General features: G+C 38.9%; 1 protein-coding gene across 3 annotated transcripts in view; it reads right to left on the bottom strand.

Moving 5' to 3' along the window:
* Window positions 1–25,142, bottom strand: part of Grm7 (glutamate metabotropic receptor 7) — a 998,867-nt gene that overhangs the window by 46,917 nt on the left and 926,808 nt on the right. Inside the window, exons 9-11 of one of the 3 annotated variants that reach the window (XM_008854802.2) lie at window positions 23,328–23,574; window positions 17,744–17,835; window positions 12,009–12,113 (exon numbers count right to left, since the gene is read on the bottom strand). In XM_008854802.2, the coding sequence (XP_008853024.1) occupies window positions 17,765–17,835; window positions 23,328–23,574 (318 nt within the window). In that variant the 3' untranslated portion in view covers window positions 12,009–12,113; window positions 17,744–17,764. Of the gene's footprint in view, window positions 1–12,008; window positions 12,114–17,743; window positions 17,836–23,327; window positions 23,575–25,142 lie in introns of those variants that run through there. The other 2 variants (XM_008854801.2, XM_008854803.1) reach the window with 2 other exon arrangements.

Raw genomic sequence — 25,142 nt, 5'->3', positions numbered from 1 at the left:
GTCTCTTTTGACTACAATGCATCACAGATGTGTGGGATTTGATGTCTTTAAAGTACTTTTCATCAGTGCAGAAATGGCATTTCTTGGTGGCTGTCATCCTTGTACAGTGGTTGATATATAATGATTTATCATGTTTAATTAGAAATTGCAATTTGCCTCCAAATAAAGGGAACAAAGCACACATTACAGGATATTTATGATTAAGTTTATTTACTATTTATGTAGAATATAAAAGCCCAGCATTCTTCTTCAAAGACCAACTGTAGAGCTTTAAAAAAAACAAAAGGAAGAAAAAGCCCTCCAGCTGTTTAAAATTCCAGAGCCTTAGCTGAAATCTTCATGTAGACTAAAGCTTTCTGTTTGAAGGTCTTCTTTTAAACAAAGACCATTTTCTGTTTTGCAGCTTTCTCCATTGCAGACTACATAGGGGTTTGGATATTGCCCCAGGAGGACTGATTTTGTGGAGAGGCTCAGGCCGGTCCATTCTAGCCTCCCAGTGCTGCAGCTGTCACCACAACTCCAGTGAGATGATCACAGGGAAGATTCTGCATGGAGTTGAGGGATGTTCACTAAGAAGTTAGAGTCTGCCTTTGGAGCAGAAAAGTTATTTCCCTTTCTGAACATGAGAGAAGCCTGGAAAAAGCTCCCAGGTAGGTATGCCTTTTCCAAATTCCTGAATGATTCTCTTAATGCTAGCTGGAAAGGGAAACTGACTATTGAATGTTGGCCATACATCCAACCATATTCTGGGATCTTACTTGGTTCTATCTTACCCAACTTTGAAAAATTTGCTTAAAGTATGTATTTGCATCCCTTGGTTGACAGAAGAGGTAACTAAGGTGGGATGATGTTTACCTCAGAGCAATGCCATGTCTGGATCCAAAGTCATAGCTCTGGCCATTGGCTGGCTGTCTAGTGAAAGAGTCATGGCTTACTTTCTCTGGGCTCAGTTGCCTTTTCTTGGTCATTAAGGTTCTTCTTTTATGAGAAATACGAGTTTCATACAATGAAGTGGGTTAGAAAGACAAAATGGCCCTGGCAGTCTTGTAAAGTGTCCTTCCAATGACATCTGAAAGAACTCACTGTTAACTACAGCAGGCAGAAGAGGAGGAGACAGCTGAAGTTTAAAGAATAGATTGAGTTGCACGATTTGTCTATTCTCAACTCACCACCTGAGATGCATTTCTGAATTAGATCAATTTTATTCATAAACCTTTACATTTTAAAAATTCAAAACTACATTTTATTGGAAAGGTGAATGAAATTATTTTTGTTCCCTGTTGATGAGAGCTAGCCTCAAAACTTATACCCCTCACTGGAATTTTTTATTCATGTAGTAGCTTTATACAAAAATAGCTCCATGTTTTCCACTGCCATCATGCATTTCTGTAGTAATAGTTTCCCTAAAGTTGAGGTAACTGTTCATGCTTACATGATGACCTAGGGCCTGACTTTAGGGTTTCTGAAAACTGGGGTGTTCACTTCTCCCCAGATCCTCAAAGCATTTTAAATGAAATCAAACTGGGACTGGAGAATACAGCTTCTTTTTAGGAACCACTGGGTTGAATAGTTGTCTGGGATAATTCTTTTGTTTTTGAAGATTTATTTTTATTTGTATTTGTGTGTGTGTGTCTGTCTGTCTGTCTGTTTGTCTGCATGCATGAGTATATGACTTGTGTGTGCAGGTGCCAGTGGAAGTCAGAAGAAGCTGCCAGATCCCTTGGAATTGGAGTTAGAGGTGATTGTGAGCTGCCATTTAGGTACTCAGAACCAAACCTTGGTCCTCTACAATAGCAGCAAGTGCTCCTAACCTCTGAGTCTACAGCCCCTAAGATTTTTTTCTTAGGAATTATGATTTACCATCTTTGGTTCTAGGTATGATAAGAGGGCAGTCAGTTCCTAAGATGAGAGCTCAGCTGTGTGTGTGTCCACTCTCAGAAAACTCTGCTTGATTCTACAATTTCTCTTTTTCACTGCCCATCACTTGTTAAACTCTAAATGGCCCCCTTTCACTTCACAATGCAGCCTTAAAGCCTTCAGAATAGAACTGGGGAATATTAACAGTTGGGTTTTGGTATATTTTTTACACATTTTTACCCTTAATATCATATGTTAGCCCTGTGATTGTCAACTGGAAGAAAGTTTTATTTAAAACATTTTTGCAAATTCTAGAGATTTCTTGTGTGTGTGTGTGTGTGTCCATGTGTGTCTGTGTGTGCCTGTATATGTTTTATGTGTATGCATGTGTATGTTTCAATGTTCACAGCTGCAGGGCAGAGGAGCTACTGGTAACTAGTGGGCAGAAGCTGGTGATGCCTCTCAATATCCTACAGTGGTCAGGATGATTCTTTGCCAAAAGTGATTCAGCCCCCAAATGCCAGTAGCACCAGGGCTAGGGAGTTCTGTGTCTAGCTGTACTAAAAACCTGACCTACCTCCAGCCAACTCTTGCTTTTCAGTGAAAAGTAGTCTGTTGGTTAGAAGCCTGGCCTTGGGGCCCAGAGTGCCTAGGCTTGTCTTTAACATCTTCTACTTCATGGACGTGTGGCTTTGAGAAAGCAAATTTAAATATCTGTGCTTCAGTTTCCTCACCTGCAATATGAGCCCAATGGTACCTCCTAAAGTTATACAGTTTAATGAGTCAGTTCAAATCCAATGCTTGGAACAGTAGCTGATGCTTAAGTATTCCGTACATACTTCCCACTTCTGAACATGGCTGATGCTGTGACTTGACTTAAGCTGTTCTCTCTGCCTAGAATAACCTCTTCACGTTGCCTCCTTATACTGTAATTAGAATGTCCCTTCCCATGGTCTCCTACTTTCGTCCTTCTTCGCATAGCACAGCATGTCTCTGTATCTCCTAAAAGGCTATTATCAGTCCTTCCCTCTTCCTTAGGTTGTAAACTTTTGGGAGATACAGTGTATTCCATTTCAGCTTTATATGCAGAGTTATGCTGGTTTGGTGGACGACATGAATTATATTGGTTTGGTTGCATCTGTCTCCATGTTCTCTGTGGCTAAGAAGACTAGTAAACAAAAGAATTTCTATTTACAGACAGGACTTCTTTAGTGAGGCTCACAAAGATATTTTAAAATAAGAAGCTTGCTTCTAAATTATGTGTTTGTAGTTCATTTATAACCCTTGCTGCAACAGTGGCATCTCTCAAATGGTTGCACTGAAAGAGAAAAGGTACCTACAAGTTCAAGGCAGAGAGCTCTTCCCTCCCACTCTATGATCTGTGCATCTCCAGCCATGCTAGCCTTCAGTCTTGGGGGGAGAGATACTATATCAAATGCTGGCTAGGATTAATCATTCACTCCTCCTGCTGTCATCTACCTTTATTGGCCACTTGGCTTGAGCTGTCTCCATTCACTTAGACTGGTACCAGTGGCTGCCTACTGTTGACAATCATCTACATCTATGGGTTGAAGAACTTAAAATACTGTTTGAAGACTACACAGTACATCTGAATCCTCCATAATGAAGGATTTGTTGTTGCTATTCTCTCATAGGCTTAGAATTTACTTGTTCAGAGATGTTGCAACTCTTTAATGAGGCGATGCTGGCTATAATGAGGTTAGAATAAGTTATGATCTCTAGTGTACCTAACTGCCTGGATGACTTCTTTCCATCCATGAACTTACATTGTACTTTTATAAATGGGGATAACGCCATCTACCCCAGTCAGTTTCATTGATGAAAGTATGCTGTCTGTGCAAATTAAAAACAAAGGTATAAAATAATACATGAGGGCACATGGTTATAACTGGTACCTGATGATGACACAATTTTTTAAGAATATGCTTTTCTTTTTATTTTTTTACCCAAGAGCACTGACACATTAATACTGATTTTGCTCTTCACTTTTTACTTGTGTGCATACATGTACGGAGGTCAGAGGACAATGCAAGTTTTGTTCCTTACCTTCCACCTTGTTTGAAACAGGGTCTCTATTGCTCTTATACTGTGTACACACACAAGCTTCCAAGCTCCGCCTTCCATTTCCAAAAAGGAGGTTTGGGATTACAGATGGATGGCCATGTTATGCCTCTGGCTTTTACATAAGTTCTGGGGATTTGAACTCAGAAACTCACATTTGCATAGCAAGTATTTTTACCACTAAGCCATCTCCTCTAACCCTACTGATACTGTTTTGTTAACAAGATTTATATACAAATGTGTATATAAAGAGACAGATTTGTTGAATGGATTATCTGAAAGTTCATAGAGACAAATAACAAAGCACATATCAGACACTGATGCCCAAGATTAACCATATGAAGGATAGATAAGATATGCCATTTAGATTTTTGGCGAGAAAAGACAAAGCATCATCCAGCTAGCATCAGGATCTCCATGTTGGCCAGTCCTAGGGGAAACTTGTCTAGAAGCACTTCAGGACTGGATCAAGGTCTGCACTAAGCCTTAGCATTTACCTTGGCTATTTTATTGCCAATGAACAGTGGTAGAACAAGTCAATATTTATATGGCTGTCATTTGCATGATGATGATAAACGATCAACCTCTCTGCTACAAGAGCTACACTCCAATGTAAGAACAATAAATACAGTGAATTGTGAGTGTCTTAGGAAAGGAATTGAAAAAAAAAAAATCATCCTAGCTGAGAGAAATCCATTTCTGGCGTGCTTAGTTCTGTCCTTTTTGTGATGGACGAAGTGACTGTGTCACAGCTTTGTCATCCATGTGAGTTCAATGAGCACTTGAATATGGCTAGAACAACCGAGGGACAAATGTTTCATTTCATGTTAAATAACTTACATTTAAATAGACTTATGTAAATATTGGCAACTATATAGACTGACTTCAATAACTCAGCAACGGCCATAAGGAAGAGTTCATGGCAGATTATTCAGCATACTATTTTGTGATGTACTCAGCACTTAATATGGATGGACTCAGTTCATCTCATTAACAGCCATGGGGTTACTTAGTAACATCCTCCTCATTTGAAAGATAAGAAAACTGATACACAAAGAGTAAGAAATGTGTTCACATTACCATCTAGAGCAAGGGTTGTCCAACTTTTGATATTGTGATGTTATATTGTCATCTATGCATTGTTGGGCCACATTCACAGCTATTCTGGGATACACAAAGAAGCTGGATTCAGTATCTATGAGTACATATTCTGACATCCTCAATCTGGCTGGAGACTGCTCTTCCTTAGATCAAGGCTCATGTAATGACAGCTCTGGTCACTGCAGATCACCCTGATCATGTTCCCTGCCTGGTTAGGCAGAACATGAAACCCCAGTGAAAATCTGAAAATGCCTACTGTCTTTGAGGACATCAGGGCTGGAATATCCACAGAGTTGCTCACTTTAGTCATGAAGATTCATGGGCTGACTTTGCTTGCTAAAGCCACTGTGGCCCACTCACAGCAGGAGGAAAGAAAGATGTACTGATGTAGCTTCTTTCCGGGCCTTGTCATAGAGACTGAGCTTTAAAACAATGGTGCGGTGCTTTTACCCTCCTCTTACAGACCCGATAAGCAGCTCCATGTTTATTTGGTCTTGAAGCACCAGTCTGAAGAGCCTCCTGAGAGGGCCTTGGCATGACTTCTCACTGTGCCAGTAGAGAGCTAGAGATGACTTCTAGGGGACACTGAAGGTGTTGCTTGTATAATAACTCCAGTGCTCTTCGACAAATGTGTCCTTTTAGTATCCTGGGAAGCCCTTCGCTGTGAAGATGTTGATCATTGCTCACTGCTGAATTTCACCTATAGATTATCATGCAGAATTCAGTGGGTAACAAAGGTTTCCCTAACCTGGATGGACATTGGTCAACAGGGCAATAATTTCAATCCCTTCTGTGTTCCAATGAGTACCAGGTTAAAGGAACAAATGGCTTAAAGCTAAGGAGTATTTCAGATTTCTTCATGGCAAATTCTCTTTCCTAAGTAGGATTTTTTTAATAATCAATCTTTGACATTTCCTTAAACAGCAGAGGTACAAACAGGTAACACTAATTTAATACAAACATTACTGCCATGGTGCTCAGCCTGAATAAACTTACACTAAAGTCAGGAAATATGGGTTGTGTTATGAAATTAAATGAAAACTAAGTGTGCCTAAATGATATTTCCCAGAAAGCTCATTTGATAACAGAGAAATTTTGGCTTTAAGGCACCATCACTCCAGAAAGAATCAATACTAAATACATTGAAGACAGGACAGGAGATGTATTGATATTTCAATCTGAAAATCCCGCAGGTTGTTCCAGACAAAAATCAGATGCAGAGAGATTGCTTGACACTCTCAAACTTTATTGAGAGTGTTACAGAAAGAGAACACATTTAAAAGATCTGATAAGAGGATTAGCAAGTTGCAGTCTTCAAAATTCTTTCCTAGAATAGAAACAGAAAATTCCTGTTAATTTAAGGTGATAGAGTAAAACGAACAGTTAACATTTGCATAGCTACTGTGTGAAATTCTATTGAAGTGCTTTGCCATTACTTGGTCCCTACACATACTGTATTATAATGTTGTACTGCACAGATGAGGAAACAGGCACAGAAGGATGATGTATTCAAAACAGCTGTGTTGCCTTCCAGGCACAAATGATCATCTCACATGCTGATCTGTTATTTTAACTTCTTTGCCTGTAAATGAGAGTGGGGTAGGACTCCCCATTAAAGCTACTCTCCTCACAGACCTATTCCCAAATATGCTGAGATTCCAGTATCCTGGAAGAAACTGGTTTTCTCTGTGATTCATCTCAGTAGATAACAACAGCTCTCCATATAGAACCCACCTCCGTTTGCTGGCATCAATGCTATTTTTAAGCAAAGCTCCAAGACAAGATGCCAGTGGCATGGTCTTAAGATTTCTATATTACAATTTTTCCACCTCTTTTGGAATTTCGAGAGCAAATCACCTACATCCAAGTCTACATCAACTGCAGCCTGGTCTCTTTCATTCATGAACTCCATTGTCAGGCTAGGTAGCAAGGCTTTCTGAGAACACTGTGGATGTTGGTAGACACTTGCCTTGGCCGTCCACTTGACCATGTGCCAGTGCAGATGGTCATTTGTGGTTGTGTGTTTTGTTTGACCCGAAGAGAAACAATAGTTCAGGTCTCAGGCTGGACTTTTGAAAACCATAGGAAATTAAAGTGAATGTGAAAAGAATAGTAAGAAGGGGCAGCTAATGGAGGGGTGGTGGGAGTGAACTTTTCACATTTCTGCTGAAAGGAATTGTCATTCAATAATACCAGAAAATCCATATCAGAATTTAAATGCCTTTACTTGTTTTTCCATGCCAAATATAACCATTTGAGGCACAGGTGGGTTCTGCTTGAAGCATTCATATATGTAAACTGGTAGGTCTAACTTAGAGCAGACACTGCTCAGCTCAGGATGATGAGTAGACCTAAGCTTAAGCTCATTTGGATTCTAATGAACTGTAAAGAGTTAAATGCTTTGCGCTCTGAAAGACCTTGTTCTTTTAAACAGGAATTACCATATATAATTTTCATATCACCAAAATACCAAAGAGGGAGAAAAGTTATATCAAGTAGTCTTATCACTTCAGAAAAGGAAGCGGGAAAGAGATGGGAAGGAAAGGAAAGGGAAACAACAATAAAGATGATGGGAGAGAAGGGAAGGAAGAAGAAAGGAAGGGGAGGGAAGAAAGGAGGGAAGAGAGGAAGGGCAGAAAATGGAGGAAGAGGAGAAGGAAGAGAAAGAAGAGAGGAAAGGAAGGAAGGGGAGGAGGGAGAGAAGAAAGGAGGGAGACTGAGGAAAGGCAAGAAAGAAGGAGAAGAAAGAGCAAATATGATTCTTCAGTGATTTGCTCTTGGATGTTTCCTGCCTGAGATGAAGGAGAGCCTGCCTCCTCTAGGATCAATTGATGAGAAGAGGAAATGCTGATAACACTGATGAAGCAGACAGAAGCGTTTGCTTTTACTTCATTCAGATTCAGAAAACCATTAGTGAGGCCTCTATCCACAAGTCCTGCCACTCATTTATTGGAATATCTTGCAGGCAAGGTACCTCTCAATTCTAAGCCTTAGTTCCTTCATGTCAATAGGATAAGAAGACCTGCCTCAGAGGCGGGTTAGGCTCTTGGCAAGCTCTGTCAATAGAGATAATATGCAGGAATTATTTTCATCATCAAGTCAACATTATTGTTTCTATCATTGAATTGCTGCAGAACGCTATGCAGAACACTTTTCAGGTTGAGAGGATGAGACTGGCCCTCCAGAACTATTCAATATTTGATATGTTTGATAAATACCCAGTTTTTAAGTATCAGTGAAGATCTTTGGTTTTGTTAACCAATTTTGTTGTATGCTGGGATCACAAGAAAAGCAAATGTGTTTTCACAAGCAAAGATGAAAGGATTCTGTTCTACTCAGTCATTATTCTGTCACTTCACTCAAGACATGTGCCAGAACTATGATTTCTCCTTAAAAGGCTCTTCAGCTTGCCAGCAGACCTAGAGTTGCTGTCGAAGTTAATCACATGGAGGGGTGTATATATCAGATAGTGTGAGTCTGTGTGTCTCACAGCAGCTTTGCTGGGTGGCTGATAGCTTTCTCTCTGTCCATCTTGCCAAGGCAAGACACTATTAACGATCCATCAAAAGACCACAGGGACCGTTCTTGAAAATAGAGCTTGCTGTACCTAAAGAAAAGGTTGTCTGACTTCACTGGCAATCTCTATCATCCCTCCAAGTTTGATGGTTTATCATAGAATAAAGTTTAAACACCAGAGGCTGGTGGGTGTGTTGATGGTTGTGCTCCTTCATTAAAGGAGGGGCAAGCAAGGTCATTGGACCCTCACCAGAGTATCCCATACTCTTCCCAGGCAACTGTATGTAATTTGACCCTAATAACACATGGTCTCCTGGATTTGGGGAGGACTACAGTATATAATCTGGGGAAGGCTAGGAAGAGAAGGCTTGATCCGTGCTGGATAAGGCTTTCCAGTGTGCATACCCTCATATCACTCATATACCTCAGCAACCCCTCAGTCATCTCTGTAAGTAAGCTCAGTAAATTCAATAGTTCCCCAGGAATACTTTAATCAAACATTGGTTTGACACTAGGACCTCAAAAGGGGATAAGTATTGCTTAGTGTCCCCAGGAAAAGAATTCTCACAACAGAAGGAAAATTTATTTGTTAATGTTATTATGTCTCATAATTATTAAAAAAGAAAACGAGAATGTAAAAGATGTTAAAAGTATATGGGAATGGAGATATTTTACAAAATAGAAAAAAACGAGAAAGCCGTAAGCAGGTGATAGGTAGGTATGTTATGATATGTAAAGGATGATACAAAGTTATATACACATAATCTTAAAATTTCTAAGATCATAGTTTAGTCAACTACTTTAAGGAACAAAATATATGTCTAGTCAAGGTTTATCAGAGAATGCTTGGTTTTGGCCCAAGCTTTATCTACATAGCACATGGTAATTAAAAGTACCAGGCTGGTGGAACTAACCTTCTTGTATGTTTAACAGCCATACTTTGAGGCCTATACTAATCTGGTCAGAGGGACATAAAGGAGAGTTTTTGCTCCTTGCCCTTCAAGGTTGACTAAGTTCCAGAAGACTACAGAGCATCTCTCAAAATGTCCTGTAACTGTGGTGAGTCACCTTGTCCTCTTGCTCAGGGAGGCCATGGAATCCCTGCCAGATGGACTTGAACCAGTGTCCAGTCTAAAAAAGGAGGGTCAACTCAGAGGGAACATCTCATTCATGCTTCCAATGAAGCCAGCCAAGGTCACAGGACCTTCAACTTATCTTCACATAGATGGAACTGGTAAAAGAAAGGAGCCAGGAACTCCTCTCAAGCCCATGTGATCCCTGAGGAACAGATCCTCAAACAACCTTAAAAGTAAAATTAAATTGGCTTATTTGGCCCAACTATCTGGTCTTAAACACCCAAAAGGAAAGTATAACCAAAGGGTAAAGTGATTAGTATATTTCTTTAAGAGTTCAAGGTATTATACTTCCCAGACATTAGGCTTAAGTCCATATAAAATGTTATTTAGAAAATTATTTCTCATTGATGATTTTGTTTCTAAGAAGAAAGTGCTGCTCAGATGTAAGACTTCAAATCTTAGTCTGGAATACTGTAGTGCCCACCTGTAGCTAAGGGAGACAACCAGCTATTGTTCTAAAATGATGGCTAAATTTGTTTTCTCTCCCCCTACCTAGAAGCCTTTGAGAGGTAACTGATACTGATTCTAGCCACTCCAGCAGTGTGGTGGCACATGCCTTTAATCCCAGCATTTGTGAGGCAGAGGCAGGCAGATCTTTGTGAGTCTGAGGCCAGCTTGGTCTACATAGTGAGTTCCAAGACATCTGGGGTTACAAGGAGACCCTGTCTCAAAAAGACAAATAAAAAAGTGCCTGAAATTAAATCCTGAGTCTATCACTCTTGAGTCCAGCCTTGCCAGACAAAAGAAAAATGAGGAGGAACCCAATAGAGGGATGCTTTTGAAAGCTCTCATGAAGAAAATCCAATGGATTCTCATACTAGCATTTGGAATTTTCCCTGTTCTGACTTTTTTCTGGTTCCCTGTCTAGAACTTGTAATGCTAACTACTCTCGCCTTTACTTCTCTGTCAGAGCTCCTAGGCACCAATCAATAATTTTCTTTTCTCCCTATAGATGAGAGTTATACAATTTGGGAGTCTTTTAGGTAGACCCACTGAAGGGGTACCCCAATTGCCCCACCCTTCATCCATGTTTAGCGTGGAAGAAGCCAGAGGCGGTCCGTGTCCTGATTCCCTATTGGCAATTTAGGTAACCTCTTCAGATGATGATGTGATAAGAATAGGGGGTAGGAATTGGCTAGGCAGTTAGGGCAAAAAAAACCCAAAGAAAGGTAGCCAGTTTCTTGGCTAAAAGTCAAAATGTCTTTGGGCCTCTTAGCGACATGGCCTCTTCCAAAGGCCAAAAATGTCAAAAGTATTTGGGAGCTCTGATATAACCCCTAAAAGATTTTTAGGGTAACCTCTTCAGAAGGGGGAATGTTAGAGTAGCAGAACCCTCACCACAAAAAAGAAAGAGTATACAAAGTCATCAGAAAACAGTGATGGGGTGATATGGGAGGTGTTGGAGGGGAGAGAGTGGGTGTGGATTTGGTCAAAACACATTATATGCATGTATGAAATTCTCAATAACTGCTTTTTAAAAAAGTAAAATTAAAACCAGAGGCTGGAGAGATGGCTTGGCTGGTTAAGAGCTTGCTGCATAAACATAAATACTTAAATTCAGACCCCAGAAACCACATAAAAGAGCAAGGCTCAGTTGCACATACTTGTGATGCCAGTGCTAGGAAGGTGAAGAAATGAGGGTCTATTGGTGGCAAGTCAATCTAGCTGAACTGGTGAGCTCCAGTTTTAATGCAAGGCTCTGTCTCAAAAATAAGGTGGAGAATTAGTAAGGAATGCACTATCAACTTATAGCTTCCATGTGTACACACACACACACACACAAATATACACACAATTAATTACATGTAAAATATAACCATACCCAGGAACAAATGGAAAGAAAAACCAAGAGAAGAAAAGGAGGAAGAAAAGAAGGAATGAATGAAGAAATGAATGAAAAGAAGGGAAGAGAAGGGATGGGATGGGACAGGGATGGGAAGGGAAAGAGAGTGGGATGGGAGGGAACAGGAGGGTGAGAAAGGGGAGTGTTGGGGAGGAGGAGAGGGAAGGAAACAGAGCCCGGTGGTGAATAACAGTAAACTAGCCCTCCCTCACATGGTACCAGCTCTTAGAGAGAAGGCCTTTCCTATGCAGGATCACATGCTGTCTCCATGCTATCCTATTACAGGCAGCTTGTCTTCTAGGGGAAATTAAGTATTACATAAAAAATAACTTATTGTCACAAAGATGCATGAGGTGAACCAAGATACTTTACTACAGCAAGGGTCAGATTTCCAGTCCAGTCTTCCTTATTCTTGGCTAGAGAAAATAACAGCACATCTAAGTTCCTAACCAACACTTACCAGATGAGGCAGCTCTTCACATTAGGTCCTTCTAAGGGTCTGAGTCAGCTAGGCAAGAACACCCTTGGAAAACATCTTTGTCCCCCTCCTTGTACAAAATGAATCCTTGGAAGTTATTCTGAGAAAGGACAGATGGGAAAAGGAAATTCAAAACCAATCTTAAATTTGAAAAGGAGAGATAAAAAATGAGAATAGTCATGTAGGTCATAAGGGAAATAATGATTACCTTTGGTGCCTAGAGAAAGTTAATTTAAAATGTGTCCAAGCTCCAATATATAGGCAAAAATTAAAATAGAAAAAAATCCCTGCAAAGTTGAAAAACATCTTTAGTTGTTAGAAGCCAGAATCATTATCAGTTGAATATTAGGATGATGCTCCTTCGCAGCAGTGGGTGCTGGGAGATATTTTAGAGATTAATTGAACTTGATTTAGAACATTTGGCTTCTAAAAGGCAAACCTTGTCCTGAACAACAGGATCTAAGAAAACCTGCTCAGTGATCAGCAGTGGTGGCTACCAAGTACATGATTCATTAAAAGTAGATTCCAGAACCATTTAAAGATTGATTAATCAATTGATTTTTATGTGTATGTGAGCCTGTATGAGTTTATATGTAACACATGTGTGCAGTACCTGCTGAGGTCAGAAGAGGGTAATGAGTCCCTTGAAATGGAGTTATATGTAGTTGTGAGCTGCTATGTGGGTTCTGAGAACAGAGCCCAGTCCTCCTCAAGAGTGCTAAATGCTCTTAACCATCTCTCCAACCCTGACTCTAGAACCATTTAAAACAAGTGCTTAAGATCCAATTCCAATAGAAACTATCAAGTTCTTGTGATCTTGGAATGAAAAATAGTATAGAAATATATAGTTCATCAAAAGAGAAATAATGGTACATGGGGTTTGCACCAAAATAAATATTAATTACATAAAGGCAGGCATAACACTGATAGCTAGTTTTGGGCTTTCACATAAAAACTATAACAAAGTTTTGAACATCACATCAGCATGAAAGTTACCTCTTCAGGGGTACCTCTTTATGATTTTGATTGCTTTGTCTTGAAGGATACAGTTCCACCTGCTAAAGTTATAGACTATTTGTTAATCATAAGTCCTGTTAAATATTGACTGTGCACTGACCAGGTTCTAGGTAAGGATGAGAGCTTGCAATTCACCAGGTGATTATACTAACAGGCACAGAGATAAAGGAGTTAAGCCCTCCATTTTTAGGTTGTTTCCTGCATTTCATCATCTAAAATCATGTGTCACTCTGCTATAACAGCACCCAAAACTGTTTCTAGTCCCACAACATGCCACATTTTTGTTGCATGCATTGGGTTCCCTGGGCATAGTCTCCCTGGTTTAAGTGCCTTTCCTTACATGGCTGCCTAGACCACTTCACATACAGCGTTAAGGGTAATGTTCTCCATATGTAGCTGGACAGCTGATCTACCTTTACTTAGATCCCACATTATCTGCAATTGTAACTGCTTACCTTGGTATCCTCCATCACGTCTGAGCTCTCTGAGGGCCTTGTACACTTTTGTCCTTTATTTCTAGTCATCTCAGGGCTAGTTACAGGTAAAGTTTCTAGAAAAAACAGCCTTTTGTTCCAGTTCAACAACAGTTCTAGGACTAATAAATCTTGATGAGATAGTGCTGGGCCATGCTTAAATGTACCTCGTGATGCAGTTTCCTTGAATTATGGGCATGGTGTGTGCATCTCTTCTTTGTTAAGAACAAATAAAACTACTGGCCATGTGTACTTTCAACCCATTCTTTAAGTGGAACACAAGCTTCAGGGCTGGGATGGCAGATATTAATTGGTTCCTGAGCATGTGCTGAGAGATCAACCCTGATGAGAGAAATGATGGTTATTTGCAGAGCTCTTGGGCAGAGAGAAATAAACCAACAAGACCTATAGGTGCATTTATTTCTGAGGTGATTCAGTGTGAAATTTTATACAGTATATATTCTTTTCTGGGTTATACTTAGAGACGGTTTCAAAGTAGATTTTAAATGGAGTTGGTCTTCAGTGTGAACAGAGATACCACACTGAATGTTTAAGAAAAAGAGTCTCAACCGGACGCACTGTAGAGTTCTAAAAAGCTTCAAGTCCTAAATAATCTTATTCTATTAATGGCAATAAACAATGATTATTAACATTTATTTTAGGCATGTGTGTGGTGTTCATGTGTCTGCATGTGTGTGGGCGCATGCCTGTGGAGGTAAGCATGCATATGTGCACACATGGATGTTGGTATCATGTTTCTTCCTAGGTAGTTCTTAGTTTATTTACAGAGGAAGGATCTCTCGCTGAATCCTGAGCTTGCTGATTGTACTGGCCTAGCTAGCCAGGTTGCATCATGGATCCCCCGTCTCTGCTTCCCAAGTGCTGTGATTATAGGTGTGCTGCAACACTCACCATTCACTCACACAGATGCTGGGGATCTAAACTCCAGTCCTCATGCTTGGACAGCAAACACTTAACCTAATGAGCCATCTTCCTGGTTCATACTAATTTTTCTAATAATAGCATTCTAGAAGCTATTGAGATGTCATTAATATTACAATGTGCATACTTTCTCAGAAGAACAAAATCATGCAAAAATTTCCAGTTATTATTTGTCTATATACACAAGGCTGGATTGAGCTTAACATTTGTTAAGCACACCATCATCCTATAGTGCGAAATCACATCTTAAGAAAAGTAGCCAGTCTCCTGACCTGGGAATACAGTCCCTTCCTTCCTTCCTTCCTTCCTTCCTTCCTTCCTTCCTTCCTTCCTTCCTTCCTTCCTTCATTGCATTTTAAAATAAATGCAGTTGTTAGGCTGATAACATTTTGTATAGTTATAAAATTCATAAACATGCACATAAAAGATGTGGGAGGATTGATTTAGTTGATGTCAGGCTTACAGCATTTTTCAGAGGAAGGTGTTTTTAAAACAGAATCGTCTTCTAACCATGTTAGGTTTTCCTTTCTCCGGCTTTGAATTTGCTTCCTTCAATTTCTTACAAGCAAATAGTGTGTCTTTGTTGGGATGCTGTGGCTGAAGGTAAGGTTTTTAATAGCAAAGTAGCATAAAATTCACTCTTAAATCTGTAGTTTACTCTTTCATCTTCCTAAAAGCCATCACATAGAAATCTATTTAAATGGAGCACTCTGTACGAGTTCTTTAATTTGCCTCCCATCTTGAATAGTCTCACTGTTAACATGAACAGGAAAGTACTCCAACTCTTTAGAAAATTATGACTTAGACTATCTTTCATTCCCAATTATTTTTAAAGTGGCCATATATGGCATTCATCCTTCATTCACCTTTAAATCTATCAGGAAAGAAAACTAAACACAAATATTACTTATATCCATAGCACCATCAAAAAAATTGGGAAAAAAAACAAAGTAATGCATGAAAAAAAAGTAACAAGATTGTGGCACTGGGAAAAGAAAGACCATTCCACGTGGTTAGAGTGTGTCTCTTTCCCACGATATGACCTCCCTGCCAATTCTTTCAGAATCTCTCTAATTAAATTCTGAGAAGTGAGAAAAAGTCTGTGAAAAAGTTTGGGTTCATTTCTGAATACCACTTCTTAGCAATACTTATTTTTTATTGAAAGAGAGGGAGAGAGAGAGAGCGAGAGGGAGAGAGAGAGAGAGAACGTGTGTGTGTGTGTGTGTGTGTGTGTGTGTGTTCATGGAGGTCAGAAGACAACCAGAGGAGTCTATTCTTCCACCATGTAAATCCCAGGACAGAAATCAGGTCTTCAGGCTTTAATCCACTGAGCCACCCTGCAAAGTCCTAGTTGTATTTTTTAATAGAATGGTTGACTTCACATATTTTCCTTTTACTTCCTTTAAACCAAAAGGCACCAACTGAGAATGGAACTCAAGACAACTTTTAATAGACAGGGATTTAATTTATCTTTTTTTAACTCAGGGAAAATTCCTCCTCATTTATTCTCAGGAAGTATCCTATAAAAGAACTATTAAAATGACGAGTTGCAGTGTTTTGACAAGTTCTTGTACTGCAAAATCGTGAAATCTCACTGGGATGCAGTTTCATATTCACTGTAGAAAAGAATGCCCCATTTAAAAACTAGGACAGATCATGTTGATACAGAAAAGGAAATAACTATGGGAACAATATATCTGAAATTAAAGACTGAGTTGTTAGCATCCATCTGAACCCAACAGGAAGTGTAATTACTCTTTGAAAGTATTCTCATCCTGTCTTTGAGTACTAAGTGGACTTTTTTTAAAGACCAGGATATTATTTGTATTCAGAATATCATTATAAAAAACAGATTGGAAGAATGCAAATACTGATCTGATAGAAGACCCATGATAATGGCACACAAAGATAAAGGCTGGTCAACTTTATTAAGTAATATGTTCTCTCCATAATAGAACTGTACTCTCATACTCTCTATAAATAGGCCTTTCTGCTATTTTAGAAACACAATAATATATTTTGAGGCACTCAGATAGGAATCTATTATTCAAGGCCAACACCTGATTTTAAAGATTTATTTTTATTTATGTGTGTGGTGTGTATGTCTGTGTGTAGATAGCTGCACATGAGTATAGGTGCCCATGGAGGCCAGAAGAGAGCTTCTGACTCCTGAACCTGGAATGCCTGACCTGGGTGCGGGGAACTGAACTTGGGTTCTCTGCAAGAGCAATATGGGCTCCTAACCACTGCACTATCTCTCCAACCCCTACAACATGATTTTAACAACTCCATTCCATGTCGTCCACTCTTTATTTTCCCAGCATTTGGAATTTCCAGAATCCAACAATACAAAGATATGTGGATAAGCAAGAGTTGTTTTTCACCATGTTTCAGTATTGCTATGGCTGAGATGGGGAAATGCTAAGGATGATAGTGTCACTAATAATCATCTTTCAAAGCATTATTCACTAATGAGATCCCCAAATAGTCTATAAGCATGAATTTTGGGTCCACTGATACCCTAGGGCAAGTCCATTCACGTGACCACTCTACCTGCCATATAACTCATCATTTTGAATACTCATGATAGTAACTTGTAATCCCTGGCTTTGACTAATGTTGAAATTCATCCTTGCAGTCTTTCTTTGAATCCTTAGTTGCTTCCAGAGATGATTAAAGATACCTTCATTTCTCAAAGGGAAAAATATGAGTCACAAATTATCTTCAGCACAACCTCAGACCCAACTTGAAAAACTTCCTGCTTCTATTGGTTGCCAAAAATATAATAAATAAAATAAAGACAATCTTAGGTTTACAATGGTAGGGCAGCTTTATGAATAGATACATTTCTAGGACTGTGTACATTTCTTTTGATGCACAGGATAGCAATCAACCGAAATAAACATTCTTTTTAGGTTGGTAAAGTGTCCCCCTCCATCCCCTGCCAATGGTACACGCTATTAGGGTATAAAATCATGCATTTGAAAATAATTTCTTACCATCAAAGTTTCAAACTAAACCCTGTTATCAGAGTGACCAGCATCCATTCTCTCCAGTGATTGGTAGTTCAGGGAAGGCAAGTGTGCACATACCCTTCAACATGTTTTCCAGCAAAGACACCAGGCATGTTACCAAAGGCAGAAGTTGTAACTGAGCTTGTCAACAGACAACCTTTCACAATGCATTTCTTCATACAGACAGAATGTCAGGTTATCATGCACAGTTTTCATGGAAACATTTCTAATACTCAGGGCAGACAAGAACACGTAAATAAATGAAAAGGAGATTGTTTTCTTACCTTTTGGAAAGCAGTCAAAAGCTATACTGTTGGTGGGATAGTGTACCAAGTAACGGACTTTTGTACACTCTTTCTTACTGGTGGTATACAGTCTACAGGAAAAGTAAATATATAGTAATGTATAAAATAAATGTGCAGACAATATTCCTCTTTATTATTATCAGTTTTCTTTTTGGAGAAGAAGCTGCGATAGAGACCTACAGACGTGCCCATTCTTTCAGGGAGTACAATAAGCTTTGGTAGACCAATTTACTCCAATTCAGGTACCTCTGAACATGAGAGTGGACCTTGGGAACCCAACGTGGCTGGGCTGTACTTGCTTGAGTTGGTGTAGCTGAGGAAACCAGCCCACAAATAATTGATCTATCTGGTTCCTTGCTTCCTGTGGCCATCTCTTTTGCCTCGCCTAGTTCATTCCTGCTGACCAGCCTGCCTGGTTACTTCAGAAGGGTGATTACAAAGAGCGCCATGTTGAGAATGTGAGGAATCCAAACAAATGAAGAAGCAAAACAAAAACTGAACAAAACGAGAAACATTAACAAATTAGCACAGCTCAGAAGTGTGTTCCAAATTTTTCTAGGCATTATTACTGTGTACAGTTTGTTGCCCACATCTATTTTCCTGGATGAGCATGTTCCAGAACTTTCTAGGTATTATTACTAGTGTAGTGTTCGCTGCCCACATCCATTATCCAGGAGTCTGAAAGTTTTGTTAGTTTAATTAAATACTACTTCTATTGACAGTTGTATGTTACATGATTTCTTTTTCTGAGATAAGCACAAGGTTTTACTTAGTTTTCCTTATACTAAATGCCTAATGGTAACAGAAAGAAAGCAATAGCAGAACACATCTATGTCAAAACTATTTCATAATTTATATCTGAGGTGTACTTTGCTGCTATTCTAATGTGTTTCCCTGCACACTGTGTTCATCAGCTTAATCCCATCTGTTGTATAGTATGTGTCTAGCCTCTCTAGGGTCATATATCAGTTATATATTCCTATATCCAAGGACTGAGCTGTGCACTGAGCTGCCCACTTGTCTACCAGCACTAGATGCTACTGACCTGCCATGGCACATTCTGTATCCAGCCCAGGTGTTTGACTTGAGGTATTATTGAGCCTGGAGGACACTGACTTAGAAAAATGGATGGTATCTTATACTACTTGTAGGTTACAGCCTCTCCTCAATATGCAATGCCATCCATGTCCAAAGCATGAGAAGAGAGGGTAATCCACACTGCACCTTTGGTATGACTAGTCCAGGTGAGGAAGGCACTAGGTCATATTTACCCATCCCCATTAAGTCATGCTGCCTGCCAGTGAGTATTCTCCATCCAACTTAAAATGATCATAATAACCATTAGTAAGCTAGAGCCCAAGTAAACCACATCCTTCTGTTTACCTGGCATCTTCAAGTTTACCATGCATGTACATATGCCAAGTCAACATTGGGAAGTACAGGGACAGATGCCAAACTCAGAAGTCAGGTAAAAGGACCTGAATTTGGAAATTCTAAGGAGGATCATGTTGGGCATACTTAGTGGTATCCAAATGAGGTCTGGCTCTTCTAACCCCTGTGACAGAAATCTCTTTTGTGTTAATAAAAATTTTCTAAGTATTGGCGCTACATCCTTCTGCCCTCTGAGGCTGCCAGTTTTCAATATGAATATAGACACTGGCGAACATTGGTCTGAGTTTGAATATATGTCTGTAGTGCACAGATAACATTAACATTTTGACAAGGTTGACTTTGTATTTGTTTTATACAAAAAATGTTTTTCTTTCAAGCAATCATAATTTTAACAGAAGCAGCCTAAGAGGAAAATTTAAATCCTTGAAGAAAAATAAGGCAGTACACGGAGCAATTTTAATGTCTTTCCCATTTAAAGCCAAGAAGCAAGTTCATTTTCATGTAGACATGTGCATTGTGGAGTTGGATGAGTAGAAGCATTCATGCACCAGATGACAAGCTGTGGTGATGGAGCGGAGCCTTTTAGATGAAAACACCAAAGACTGAAATACATTCAGACTAAGTGTTCACAGCAAAGATGAGTTAGAGGGCATTTCTGGTCCATTAATTACTTTGAGCTCATGCTATAAACTGACCTTTCTTTTCAGCTACACCCCTACCCCTTAGTAAAGAAGGTATGGAATTTTCCCATTGGCAATAAGTATTTTTTTCAAGTGCATATAGTGTTTATATTTTATGCCAGATAAATTAAGCAATTAAGCACATGTTTCCTGTGTCACCATTGCCAAAATTCAGAGATTTGAGTCATATTTAGTGTCCAACATAATGTGATATTATAACATTTCCTGACATCAGAACAGCCTTGTCTATTTTCATTAATTTAAATTTTTACTGTGTATATGCATATAGCTAGACATTTGTGCATTTCAGAGATTCCAAATGCAATTGCTATCTATGATAGAACATTTTCTATATAAGAGTTTCCTTTTGGGAACATTCTAAATGTCTTTATTTTTTTCATCTTTGTTTCATCTCAAATAGTTCATTCTTTTAAGTTGTCTTCGTCCAGATAAACACCAATGCTAAAATGATGTGAGTGAGCTGCTCTCCACTCTAGACTCAATCTGAGCATCCTAAGAGGAAACCCTTGCCTTTTAACATACCTGAATTTCTAGAGCTGTGTTTCCAGTGCAGTATTCACAGCCATAGGTATCTATTTATTTGAAACAAACTAGAATAAAATTTGGATTCATTTTCTCAGTTGAAGAGCTGTATTTCAAGAGACAGCAGAGTTTGCACTGAGGGTATGACAGCACAGATCCAGATGCACTGTTGCTGCTGACAGTGCTGTTGGATGGCTGGGGTGGGGGATGAGGTCTCTCAATTATTCTCTAGGACCTGAGAAAACTGGGTTATCAGAAACCCCAATGTTTGGAGGTACATGAATCTCCTCCTGTGGTTCAGCCAATTTCCAGTCATTCTGCACAGTGTTTTAGGTCTGTGTCTACACAATGTCACAGGAGCGAGAAGAATTTCAAATATCTTTCAGAGTAGTTGAGAGTCAGTTTATATTTAATTTTAATTTCTCTCCCTTTTTTCCAGAATTTTCATCATGACATTTTATAGACACCAAAACAATAACCAAGACCCATCCAAACTTTTTCAGGTAAAGATACCCGATGAGTTCCCAATGGAATCACTGGGAATTGATACTAAACTATTTGAATTTTGGAGTTAGTATGACAAGGCCTCTACCTGGGCAGCCTTCTCTAAGTGAAGCTTATTCCTATCTGTAGACAATATAGAAAGCAATCATACATTTTATAGCATAGCATGTCGAAGCAAAGGCAGCCTTCCCAAAATTCATCATGATCATTAACATCATCATCACCAACACTACCACCACCACAACTACCATCATATATTTCATATATAAGTTATATTCCTAAGAAAGAGAGCCACAAGAGTCACTTCTGCATTGAGATTCTGACATGCTGGTCATTGTTCAGGAAACACAGCATCACAGAGGAACAAGCATGGTTTCAGGAGTCAGACCAGGATTAGTTCAACTGCTGCTGCTAAGTAGGTGTATGACTGTTGTCAATGATGGAAGTTTCCTAAGCTGAGGCATCATAAGTAAATTGAGAATAAGAACATCTGCTTGATAGACTTACTGTAAAGAATAAAAGCAAGCTCTTCCATACAAAGCTTCCTATGTAATACCTACATCAAAGGGTGCTAATATAGTATTAGTAATAATGGTAGTATCTGCATTTTACAAACTATTGATATATCCTAAAAAACCTCAACGAAGATTGGATATTAACATTAGTTCACTACAGTAGAAAGACCATTTGGAAGTTAAAAATTCTTAAGTAGCATAGAATTCATTACCTGAAATTTAAAGATTTGATTTGTTCAGTTTTTAAATACAAATACATGGACTTCCAATGGTATTTTCTACTTACTGATTTGGGACAGAGTCTTGCTAAATGTGTGTGTGTGTGTGTGTGTGTGTGTGTGTGTATATGTGTGTGTGTATCTATGTGATGTACATATGTATGTGATATACATATGTGTGTGATGTACATATGTAGCTAAAATTGTTATTAGAATAGATAATGATTGACATTCCATGAAATGGAAACATGACAAAACATTCTATTGTAAAAAGCTGTAGAATTTGAGCTATACAAGATTATTGATAAGTACAAATATAGTTATAAACATATGAATACATATGATCATGAAAATACTTCTTTTGGGGGCTTCAGTTTCATCTGCCTCATGGCACTTAGTCTGGCACCACATCTATTTTTTACTTCTTTAGGAATTAGAACCATTGGCATTCAATTGAATTACCATTTGATGAACACATTTTATACACATTTATGATACAGGTACTATTACTTTTATAGTATAAATAAAGACACTGAGTTTTAGAAAAATTCCATGGCTGTAAGAGTCACGTGGCTGTTAAGTGGAGTGGCTTGGATCTGAACTCTGAATGGCACAAGGCCTCAGCATGCACTTCTATCTTCTTATTGACCAGTTGTTCTGGAGACACAGCAAAGCCTACACATTCATTCTGTTACTCCTTTCTCTCTGGAACAATCCTTTTCCTCTCTCCAGTCTTGCCATAAAATCTCTCAGTTGAGAAGCTAAGTGAAGTCTATGCTTATTTTGAAAGTGTTTCCCAATAGATATTTGACCATTCATAAATGAGGATGAGCCAAGAGTAGCTCATAATTTTAAAAAAATGTTTTGAATGACAATGGAAAACCTGAAACATCTGTCATTTAAAAAGACAAAAATTACTACCATGAACACCAGGATTCTTTATGGAACTGTATTCCTAGAAAACAAATCCTAGAGCTAGTGTCTTTAATCTGAAATTCAGGCTTACTATCACAGTGTTAGTAAAAATAGCAACTGAGAATTTTATGCAGCTAACACTGGAGTTGGTGAGGGGTTATTTATTTACTATCCTGTGTTTGTTTTATTTTAGGGCACTTATAGGCATCATTAAGAAAGCTATTATGGATATGACAGGCAGCATATCAACTCTAACCCTTCTTCCTTTATCCTAACGATAAGTTTTGTTTTCTCAAAGTGGATCTCCTCTTCAATGCTTGGGTAATATGCTCCGAAGGGGGTAACATTTTTATCACGGTGGAGTCTGGATCCAAGGTATGGATATCTTCCTAACTGAAAGTTGCTCTCCTAGCAGGAGGTTGTTTCCCTAACAGGAAGCTGTTTTCCTAGCAGAAAACTGTAGGAAGCTGTTTCCTTTAACAGGAAGACATTTCCTTAGCAGGAAGTTGTTTCTCTATCGGAAAGACAGGATAAAGGAGCCCTGTAATCTATGTTTATTCCCATTAGATGGTTCTGTAGCAAAGGACAAATGGTAAGAGGACGGGAATCAGAAATGTTAACAATTTTCTACCAAGAAAAAGGTCGCAGAAATAAACTCAGAAGAGCAAGAGTTATTATTCGTCAGGGAAACCAATCCACACAACAAAAATTTTCCAGGGAACGGCCACACACCTCACATTATCTAGAGCTTCCCAATAAGACAGGATGGAAAGGTGAAAGGAAAGGAGCTACTTACTGTTTGGGTCTACGTTTTCACAGAGTTCTGTCTTTGCTTCACCATTGGGTCTGTCACTGGGTTTGTGTGACAATCGCGAAGACATGGTGGCTGCTGTGACTACCGCCTTGAAGCTTCGCTTCCGTTTCTGGACATTGAGTTCAGGGTGGAAAATGATGATGTACACTTTCGGCATGTATAGCATTCCCAGCGCCACTGACGCACTTAGATTCATGGAGATTGTAAGCGTGGTAGTTTGTATGTAGAGCTAGGAGACACAACACACAAGGCACTATTACAAATACAATGACAGCAGAGGGAATGTGAACTCTTAAAGCCATGTCAGGAATGACTATGGCTAGGGGAAAAACATAGCAGTCTCACAGACCTCTGCCAAGAAGGAAGACAACTTGGCTACCCATTTATTTAGTTGAGGGTTTAAACCATATTAACATCAAATGCCAATGGGCAAATACATGTGTATGCTTGCCCTGGAGAAGTCTTCTACACTGAAGTTAAGGGTAGGCTTATAATCTGATTTAATTTACTTTTAGAATGATAGTTACATATGAGGACATGATTCATAGTAATTTGTAATCTTGAATAAAGTTAGTTTGCTTATTTTTCTAAATCTCAAAACACAAAGTTAAATATTATATGATTTAATATGCAGAGATTCTGAGATCTTATTTGAAAACTACTTACATTTATAATGTCTCTTTTGTATAGTTTTAAAAAACAGTGCACATTCACCATACCTGCATACTAGGGATTCTGTTTCCCTGAAAAGTAGGACTTTCTTGCTTATGTTTTACAAAACATAAAAGTCAAGACACCAACATCAAGTGATAAGGCTTTTCCACTCTGTTCACATTGGTAAATTACTAATCTAATGATAAGATCTCCTTCTGACATTGTGTTATGTTTGGCTGTTGCCCTTATAGCTGTGCATGTCTCCATTTTGGTTTATGGAACAGTCAGCAGATCAACCCATCATTTCCTGTCCAATGTGCAAAGTCATTATGCTGGTGAAAAGGTGAAGATCAAAGAGTGTAGAGAGAGTCATGCAGTCAGTAAGGGTAGCACCCCAGACATCTTGCTGTGGTCCAGTTACATTTCTGTTTTGCCTATATGATCTACAGACCCTCAGTGACCAGGTACATCTGCCTCATACATGATTTCTAAAGGCCCTAGGGTAGACTGGACAACTGGCAGCAATCTCCTTTCATGTCAAAGTAATGCATAGTCTCTTGATAATGAACTTTGCTGCAATATTCCACAATCATACCATCTTACTGATTTGAGGATGAAATCCTTATCCTAATGGAATACACAAGATCTGGACTTGGCTACTTTTTCAAATGAATTTTCCACCATTTCCCAACTCTCTGATTACCACCTTCCCAACATTCCATATCTGTAGAACATCTTTCAGGAACCTCTTTACATGTTATTTGTCTTTATTCTTGTTTACTTCTACATGGAATGTTTCGCCTTCACTACTTAAAATAGTCTTCCCAAGTTATTCTTACCCACAGCCTCTTGTCTTACACATTCTTTATGGATAATATTCTGTGTATAGTTTGTCTCCTTTTGTTAGTATGTACACAATACCTTGATTATTTGACTGTCTGTTTTCACCAAGGTAGAACCTTTCTGGAGGCACTGTTGTTGATATAACAGCAAATGTTAGATATTACATAAATATATGATGGATGGGCTCATATGCTTGATGCCTTCTCCCTACCTATTCATCTGTGGTCACACATCATTTCTTGAAGTAAATAAAAGGTCCCATTAGGTCTACATAATGCCTGGGTCTTCTGATTAGGAGAT

The sequence above is a fragment of the Nannospalax galili genome, unplaced genomic scaffold (genome assembly GCF_000622305.1).
Source record: "Nannospalax galili isolate Female #2095 unplaced genomic scaffold, S.galili_v1.0 scaffold406, whole genome shotgun sequence".
NCBI lineage: Eukaryota > Metazoa > Chordata > Mammalia > Rodentia > Spalacidae > Nannospalax > Nannospalax galili.
This window is presented reverse-complemented; position numbering and strand designations above follow the sequence as displayed.